The 9038-nt window shown below is 38.2% G+C and overlaps 2 protein-coding genes across 2 annotated transcripts; one reads left to right on the forward strand and one right to left on the reverse strand.

Annotated features, from left to right (window-relative positions):
- Positions 1–412: 412 nt before the first annotated feature.
- On the forward strand, positions 413–7952 carry LOC127949091 (transcription initiation factor TFIID subunit 5-like). The gene is made up of 11 exons (XM_052546031.1): positions 413–866; positions 1246–1471; positions 1602–1917; positions 2478–2641; positions 3586–3721; positions 3792–3912; positions 4018–4147; positions 4339–4503; positions 4663–4840; positions 5625–5802; positions 7296–7952. The coding sequence occupies exons 1-11, from the start codon at positions 428–430 to the stop codon at positions 7511–7513; spliced, it is 2271 nt and encodes a 756-aa protein (XP_052401991.1). The 5' UTR covers positions 413–427; the 3' UTR covers positions 7514–7952.
- Positions 7953–7954: 2 nt separating this feature from the next.
- LOC127949098 (ATP synthase membrane subunit K, mitochondrial) lies at positions 7955–8973 on the reverse strand. The gene is made up of 4 exons (XM_052546037.1): positions 8836–8973; positions 8347–8449; positions 8123–8218; positions 7955–8038 (listed from the first exon to the last, which is right to left on the reverse strand). Exons 2-3 carry the CDS (start codon positions 8431–8433, stop codon positions 8129–8131), a joined length of 177 nt encoding a protein of 58 aa, XP_052401997.1. The 5' UTR covers positions 8434–8449; positions 8836–8973; the 3' UTR covers positions 7955–8038; positions 8123–8128.
- Between the last annotated feature and the right edge of the window lie 65 nt (positions 8974–9038).

The following is a 9038-nucleotide window of genomic DNA, read 5'->3' on the forward strand; positions in this document are numbered from 1 at the left end:
TTTGAAGAATTTTTATATCTCTCATACAAAACTCATACTGGTCAACCAGTTCATTTTATTTTAATACAATATGAAACTGGCATTTTTTAGATTGAATTTTGATTGAAATTGAATAATATACGCTTTATAATTTTTCTATCCCATAATCATCAACATATATCATTCAGATATCAGACCCACCCAGTTTAACAGCTGTCTTAAGTTTTCTTGTAATCAAATTCTTAACATCAACCAAAATACCTTTGTATAGATGCAATGAAAATTGTTTATTTTTCATCACTACGAAATTCACATGAGTAGTGGATATTCAGTTGCACTCCTGGATCTCGTGTTCTGCACATAGACTGTGTGGTTCTGCAGTGAGAACATCTAAAAAAAAAAAAAAAAAAAAAAAAAAAAAAAAAAAAAAAAGGAGGCTGCCTACGTCATGAAGTACTACGCGGCGTACGTCATGACGCCATTGCTTTCAGCGCCAGGGGGAAAAATGGCGGCTGTGCAAGATGGACAGATGGAGCTGGACGCAGAGAAAGAGACAAAGCCAGAAGTCCTCAGCGATGGGACGTCAAACCTCTCGGGGAGCACAGCGAGCGGGACGCCCCTCACCGCCGGCGGAGCCCCGACGCAGGAGGACCAGCAAACTTTGATCGCAGTTCTGCAGTTTCTAAAGCGGAATAAACTGTCGGACTCGGTGGAGATCCTGCGGCGGGAAGCCGGTTTAGGAGACCAGGAGGACTCACAGACTCTCGAGGGCAGCGGAGGAGGGAAGGGGGACGGGGGTGGAGGGGATGCAAACTCTCTGCTCAGCCGGGTGTCCATCCCATCAGCAGCCGCCCCCCAAAACACACCGACTCCCGCAACAGTCAAGAGTGAGTGTCGATATTTATCATGCGATGTACCTTTAATGAGTAAATTAAAGGTGCATTGCATCTTTTAATTTGTTAATACAGTACAAAATCATCTCTGCATCACATGAATAATTATATTTAAAATTAAAATATAAACAGTTATTTTAAACTGTAATATTTCCCAGTATTTTCTGTAACCGTGATATTGATCAAATTAATGCCGCCTTCATGAGCATAAGAGTCTTCCTTATTTTGTTAAAATTATTGATATTTTCACAGATTCTGCAAAGGGTTCCCAAACTTTCTCATGCCAGTGCATGCGTTATTCAACATGCAGTTAGAGTATATCACAAACATGTGAGTGTGTGATTGACAGTGATGTTTGTGTTGTCGGCTGCAGGAGCAGATGAGCAGCTGGATGTCAGTGTGGTGTTATCAGCGTACAGTCAGCAGGGGGATCCCTCTCTGTACCAGGTGTACTACACCGGCCTGAAGAACTTCATCGAGTCCGTGCTGGACTGTCACCGAGCGGAGCTGTCCCAGCTCTTCTACCCTCTGTTCGTCCACATGTACCTGGAGCTGGTCTACAACAACCATGAGAGTAAAGCAAAGGCTTTCTTTGAGAAGTAAGCATCAGATCTTGTTTAAGCTGTGGTATTAATCAGGGATGATAATAATGGCCATTTTTATTCAGTAAATCTAAACACTGGACTCTTCAGTAGTGGCTTAACCTGTTCGTTTGCTGTGTGCTGATAGGTTCGGCGGCGATCAGGAGTGTTACTATCAGGATGACCTGCGCATTCTCTGCGGCCTCACTAAGAAAGAGCACCTGAAGGGGAACGAGGCGCTGCTGGACTTCCGCACCAGCCGGTTCGTGCTGCGCATCTCCAGAGACTCGTACCAGCTGCTCAAGAGACACTTGCAGGAAAGGCATAATAACCAGATATGGAACATCATTCAGGAGCACTTGTACATCGACATCTTTGACGGCATGCCACGCAGCAAGAGCCAGATCGACAGCTTGTCCGGCAGTTTTGCAGGAGAGGCCAGGCGAGAAGTCAATAAAGTCAAGGTTAGATATGTTTCCATATGGAAAATATCCAGTTCGAAAGTCTGAGATTGGAGAGATTTTTAACTTTTTGAAAGAACTCTCTTATGTTCATTAAGGCTGCATTTATTTTATAAAAAAATACAGTAAAACTGTAAAATAAAGCTGAATTTTCAAAATTACTCCAATCTTTAGTGTCACATGATCCTTTAGAAATTATTCTATTTTATTTTATTTTATTTATTATTTGATATTTTATTATAAGAACAATATTTATTTGAAGTAGGAATATTTTGTAACATTGTAAATGTGTTTTAATTAATTTAATGCCAAATAAATGTGTTCATTTATGTAAAAAAAATAACAATCCTTTGAAAACTAGTGTTTAGGGATGTTTTGTAATATCATTACTCGATAAGATCATAATGAGAAAGTTTGTTCTTTGAGGAAATTATGAGGAAAGGCATTTAAAGTGATTTAAAAAAAAATCATCTCATATTTGCAATCTCTCGAACTACAATCATCTCTTATTTGAAAATGATCGTGTGGTTTAATGATGTATGTATTGTTTCTGATGGTTCCAGGTATTCCATGGGCTGCTAAAGGAGCCAGAGATAGAGGTCCCGTTAGATGATGAAGATGATGAAGCAGAGAATGAGGAAGGGAAGCCCAAGAAGAAGAAAACAAAAAAAGACAGTGTGGGCTCCAAGAGTAAGAAACAAGACCCCAACGCTCCTCAACAGAACAGGTACGACAGAAGCTCAGTATTCAGCTACTATGAAAAACCAGTTTCATTCAGATCTAACTTTTGAGAAAGTTTGGGGTGTGTGTGTGTGTGTGTGTGTGTGTGTATATATAATATTATTATTCATAAAGGACACCTTAAATTGATCAAAAGTGACAGTGAAAACATTTTCATTGTTACAAACGATTTCTAGTTTTATTTTAAATAAATCATTACAATTTCTAGATTCATCAAAGAATACAGAAAAATGTATCATTATTTACATTCAATTATTAAGCCAGCACAACTGTTTTCAACATTGATAATAATAATAATAAACATTTACTGATAATAAATCTGAATCATTAAATGATTTCTGAAGGATCATGTGATGCTGAAGACTGGAATAATGAAAATGAATCTTTGCATCACAGATATAAATTACATTTAAAAAGATATTAAATAGAAAATAATTACTTTAAGCTAATGCTGTCATACGATTAATCGCATCCTAAATGAAAAAGATTTTGTTTGCATAATATACTGTATGTGTACTGTGTTTATTAATGTATGTATATATATATACACACACACACACACACATGCAGTATATACCCTGAAAATATTTACATGTATATACACTTATTTTTTTTTATATTATTACATTTCATATTATATATAAATATATTTAATATATAAAAATATTTCTTAAATTACATAATAAATATACACAGTGAACACTCATTATGTAAACAAAACCTTTTATTTTGGATGCGATTAAACACATTTAAAAACAGACTTGTTTCAGACACATTATAAAATCTTACCAACCCCAAACATTTGAAAGGTAGTGTATATTGGACATGTTTTTTTGTTTTTTTTTCCATTAGAATTTAGATGATGCTTAGAAATGATTTGAAACTGGATGCACAGTTTCATAACCTGATATTCTTCTCTCTGTCTGACAGGATCCCTCTGCCGGAGCTGAAGGACTCAGACAAACTGGACAAGGTCATGTACATGAAGGAGTGCACCAAGAGAATCCGGCTCAACCCGGAGAACCTGCCTTCCATTTGCTTCTATTCGTTCCTCAACGCCTACCAGGTTGGCAGGGTTTTCGTTGATGTTTAGTGTTGCTTGACTTCACAAATGCTTATTGTGTGTTGTGGCTCAGGGTTTGACGGCAGTAGACTTCACTGATGACTCCAGTCTGTTAGCGGGAGGGTTTGCAGACTCCACAGTCCGCGTATGGAGCGTCACACCTAAAAAACTACGCAAAGTCAAATCTGCAACAGGTATGCATCTCCATAAATCTTACCTTTATCTCAACCCCAATTTTTCCACTTCTAGACATCAGTGTAAGCGATGTATGGTTTCAATTATGCTGTCCGATCCTCTAGAGCTGAATCTGATTGATAAAGAGTCTGATGACGTTCTGGAGAGGATCATGGATGAGAAGACGGCCAGTGAGCTGAAGATCCTCTACGGTCACGGCGGGCCGGTGTACGGTCTCAGCTTCAGTCCAGACAGGTATCAGACTATCCTCTAAAAGTATCTCTACGTAAAACGAGACAACAATGAAGGTTTGTAAGCGTAAGGAACAGCTGATCAATTGCTTTGCTATGGACTTAACATGTTTTGCATGATGGGTTTTCGTCCTGCAGTTTTAAAGCGTTCCGAGCAGATCTGACAGTGTGGTTTAATATCTCTGTGTCTCTCAGGAACTATCTTTTGTCCAGTTCTGAGGACGGAACAGTCAGACTGTGGAGCCTGCAAACGTTTACGTGTCTCGTGGGGTATAAAGGACATAACTATCCGGTGTGGGACACTCACTTCTCACCCTTTGGTTATTACTTTGTGTCTGGAGGACATGACAGAGTAGCACGGTACAGTAGATTCTCATTATTATAATGCCGTTATGAGTTATGTCATATATACCATTTTTTTTAATCTGGTTATGAAGTGACCATCTATAAATGAGAAGATATTGCAAATGTTTTCAATGCCTTAATCAAGTAGGCTCTTAATCTTAATTTGATTCCCAGCCTCTGGGCGACCGATCATTACCAGCCCTTGCGGATATTTGCTGGGCATCTAGCTGACGTCACCTGCACGCGATTCCACCCCAACTCTAACTATGTGGCCACAGGCTCGACCGACCGCACTATACGCCTCTGGGATGTCCTGAATGGAAACTGTGTCCGCATTTTCACAGGTCACAAGGTATTGAAATGAGCACTTGACAGGAAGTCCCAATCATCTCATTTGTCTTTGAATTAGCATTGCATCACTGTCTCCGAGACGTTCTTTCTTTATTAATTTTCTCCCTCTCAGTGTTATGTAGCCTTACTATTATAGTATTAATATTTTCATTGTGAGCTTTAGTTTTAGTCATTTTAGTACTTCAGCTTAAACGTATTGTATTTCAATTACCGTATTTTTTGGACTATAAGTCGCCCCTGAGTATAAGTCGCATCAGTCCAAAAATACGCCATGATGAGGAAGAAAACATATATAAGTCGCACTGGAGTATAAGTCGCATTTATTTAGAACCAAGAGAAAACATTACCGTCTACAGCCACGAGAGGGCGCTCTATGTGTTCAGTGTAGACTACTGGAGCACTGAGCAGCATAGAGCGCCCTCTCGCGGCTGTAGACGGTAATGTTTTCTTTTGGTTCATTTCTCTCGGTTCATGTCAAATTAATTTTGATAAGTCGCACCTGACTATAAGTCGCAGGACCAGCCAAACCATGAAAAAGGTGCAACTTATAGTCCGGAAAATAAGGTAATTTTCTAATTAAGGTTTTGGTCTAATTTATATATTTTATTTCAGCTGCTATTCAAAACACTGACCCTTGTCATGCCATTCAAACCCTTCACTAACAGACCGACTTAACTTTTTTTTTATAATGTCTTTCTCATTAATAATTTATTACCCAATGGCCCTTATTTTTTCTATATACAGAGTCTTATGAGTAATGTAAAATGATAATGTTTGTTTTTCAGGGCCCCATCCATTCTCTAGCATTTTCACCCAATGGAAAGTTCCTGGCATCTGGATCCACAGACGGGAGAGTTTTACTATGGGATATTGGACATGGACTGATGATCGGAGAGTTAAAGGGTCACACAGACACTATTTATGCCCTCAAGTTCAGCAGAGATGGAGAGATCCTCGCATCAGGTCAGACAACACAATCTGATGAATGCCTTCTGTTGTCCAATTGATAGTTTTTGTTCGTTTTTTATTTAGTAAGTCAGAGGCATTTTAGTTTAATTCTAAATACATCCCATTTTATGTTGTGGTATGAGTCTTTTTGTTTTAGTTTACTTGATGATCCATACATCATTCTTTAAAAATATATAACGAGCATGAGAAATTATACAGAACATCAGGCTTTTAAAGGGATACTCCTACCCAAAATGAAAAAAAAAATTAAATTTTGTTCCAAACCCGTAAAAGCTTAGTTCGTCTTCGGAGCAGAATTTAAGATATTTTGGATGAAAACTGGGAGGCTTGAGATAGCCTATGCTCTTCTGTTTCAGCCGCGCGAAAAGGATGTGCTGTTGCCTTTCAAATCAAAGCATAAATACACATAGAAGCATCCTTGTGGCGCGGCTGACACAGAAGAGCGTAGGCAGTCGGCTGAGTGATGTGGAGAGACACAGAGGAGACTGTTGACAGGAATTGTTTAATAAAGTCTTTATTTTTGGTTAATTCTCAAACAAAAAAATATTCTTGTCACTTCATAACGTTGCGGTTGAACCACTATGGACTATTCTGAGTCTGACGATGCTTTTCTGGACCTTGACCGTGTTATTTAATTGCCAGTCTATGGGACAGTTTCAAGCCTCCCAGTTTTCATCCAAAATATCTTAAATTGTGTTCCAAAGACGAACAAAGCTTTTCTGGAACAACATGGGGGTAAGTGATTAATTACAAACTTTTCATTTTGGGGTGGAGTATCCCTTTAAAGAACATTTACTGTATTGTATTGCATTACGAGATCGGTCCGCTGGTTAGTAAAGTTATCCTGTCTCATAGGGCTTGCGTAGACTAGTCGAGTGATTGATTACTTCAACCACTAGTCGGCAGCAATCAACTACTTGAGCATGCATTAACCAAAAAAATTTCAATATGTAATGTCATAATTATAAAGTTTAGACAATTTACACATGTGATATATAAACGTTTAATAAGAACTATTTAATGTCTTCTCATTTATAGTAGCATGAACCACGAGTAGTCAAGTAACTCAATTATTTTTTTTAAATAAGAAATCAACTAGCAGAAATCAGTAGTCGTACAACCCCTAGTGCAAAGTCATATTACTTTTTTTCAATGCGTATGGTGGAATTTATTCGGTAAATGTGTTTTTATCGTAGTTTATGCACATTTTTTTTCTTATCGTATAAAAAGTTTATCCTACTTGATTTTTAGAATTTATGAGCATAGAAATTGGTGGATGAAAACAACTATTGATTTGACACTATATTACATATAAAAGCCTTTGTATCAAATATTAACTAAAACATAGAATATTGCAGTTTTTTTTCCCCCTTTTTTGTGTTTCATTTAAGAAAAATAATGTTTCACACTATTGTTCCACATGTCAGTCTTTACAGGTTTAATAAAGGTCATTCAGTTCAACTTGAAATTCTTGTGTTTTGCTCCAGGCTCTATGGATAACACCGTTCGACTATGGGACTCCATTAAGGCTTTCGATGATGTGGAGACCGACGACTTCACTGCAGCGACGGGCCACGTTCCCCTGCCGGATAACTCCCAGGAGCTGCTGCTTGGGACGTATCACAGCAAATCCACACCTGTCACCCACCTCCACTTCACCAGACGCAACCTGCTACTGGCTGCAGGCGCGTACACCTCTCAGTGAAGGGACCTGGGATTCCTGAGGACAATGGCTTTACGTAGCGGTGTCTGTTTTTCATCAACGGTGCATATTATTTAAAGATTACTGCTCATCCCAACATGTGAAATAGGTTCAAGTGAAGAGAAAGACATCACAGTGAACCATCAAACACAGAGCATACATGAGCTTAGAGCAGACACAAATACCTCTTGCATCATTCGGATGCTGATCGTAGATCAAATTTTCATGCTCACAAGGAGTTAATTTCTTTTTCTCAACGATAACATCACTGCCAATCTTGTTTTTTCAAGGCCCTCTATGTCTCCTTTCTTCTTTGTAAATGAACTTTTCAAATTCAGAAACTGGTTTTTAATCTTTGAAATACGTTGCATATGAATACTCTCCTGTACAAATTTTAATGCTAGGTGCCTAAAATTGTAAATAAAACAAGTTTTCTACACAATATTTGTTTGGTACAAGTGATCTTTTTTTATTCTTCACATAGTTAAATTGAAGTCAAAACAATGACATCTAGCTTCCTGAAACATCCTGGAAACAGAAGAAAAAGAGATGGAATTAAACTTTCGGAAATTTACATAGATTTTGGAAAAGTTACGTTTAGGCAGTACTTACTATAAGTTAACTTGACTTCACAGCCTTTTGCTTCTTGGGCTTCAATTTGAAGAAGAGGACAAGGGCAGCGATACTGGCGTATGTGGCCAACACACACTGAAGTCAAGGGGAAAACAGTTCGGTTTAAATACTTAATGTAGTGGAAAATACAAAGGCAATGCGTACTTGTGCTTAATTGCATAATGATGGCAGAGTTTGTGTTGCTCGAGTGTAATTCATCTTACATTCCTCCTGCCTGTGATTGTGTATGAATTGAAGTATTTGGCGATGCCAGTGAACTGGTGGTGAGTTCCTGCGTCGTGTCCTCCCATGATTTCTGTGCGCAATCTGTTAATAAGCCAGATTCATAAATAAAAATAAATAAATCCATAAGTTACGCAACGTTTTTCATAAATACATAAGGTCGCTCAAAATGGACAACACTGCTTATTGAAACGAAGACAGTTAACTTATTCTTCTTCTGAAATGTAGTTGTATAGCGAGATTTTATAGGTAATGTCAATAATGTTTAAAGTTCAAATGTGTTCAATATTATAATTTATATATTAGCTCCTCAGTCCGTTTGCTAAACCAAGCGTATTTGTTAAAAGCGAACCCGCGGGTTTTGAGCAGTAACGTTATATATTCGCTTTGCAAATAACATAAAAACAGCATTGACTTTCAAAACTCGCTGAATAAAAGGCATTTCTATTAAAATGTGAAACATGACTTACCAAGCAAACTGGTGCCCTTCAGTGGAGTAGCCGGAAAGTGAATGGTTTCAGGAAATCCCGCCCTCGCGGTAATAGTCTGTACGAACTGCAGCCATTGGATTACGCTCACGTCAATCACTTTTTACACTAAAGCAATAGGTTCGCAGAGACTTCAATCTAATTGTCCCGTCATCCTATTGGTTGATTCTTTTTCTTTGCCGTAC

The sequence above is a fragment of the Carassius gibelio genome, chromosome B1 (genome assembly GCF_023724105.1).
Source record: "Carassius gibelio isolate Cgi1373 ecotype wild population from Czech Republic chromosome B1, carGib1.2-hapl.c, whole genome shotgun sequence".
Taxonomy (NCBI): domain Eukaryota; kingdom Metazoa; phylum Chordata; class Actinopteri; order Cypriniformes; family Cyprinidae; genus Carassius; species Carassius gibelio.

Excerpts from the sequence above, each read along its gene's own strand:
- LOC127949091 (XM_052546031.1), top strand. The coding sequence starts at position 428 with ATGAAGTACTACGCGGCGTACGTCATGACGCCATTGCTTTCAGCGCCA. Across the intron at positions 1,472-1,601 it reads GCAAAGGCTTTCTTTGAGAA|GTTCGGCGGCGATCAGGAGT; the intron begins GTAAGCATCAGA and ends GTGTGCTGATAG. Across the intron at positions 4,148-4,338 it reads CTCAGCTTCAGTCCAGACAG|GAACTATCTTTTGTCCAGTT; the intron begins GTATCAGACTAT and ends TGTGTCTCTCAG.
- LOC127949098 (XM_052546037.1), bottom strand. The coding sequence starts at position 8,433 with ATGGGAGGACACGACGCAGGAACTCACCACCAGTTCACTGGCATCGCC. Across the intron at positions 8,219-8,346 it reads CAATCACAGGCAGGAGGAAT|TGTGTGTTGGCCACATACGC; the intron begins GTAAGATGAATT and ends CCTTGACTTCAG.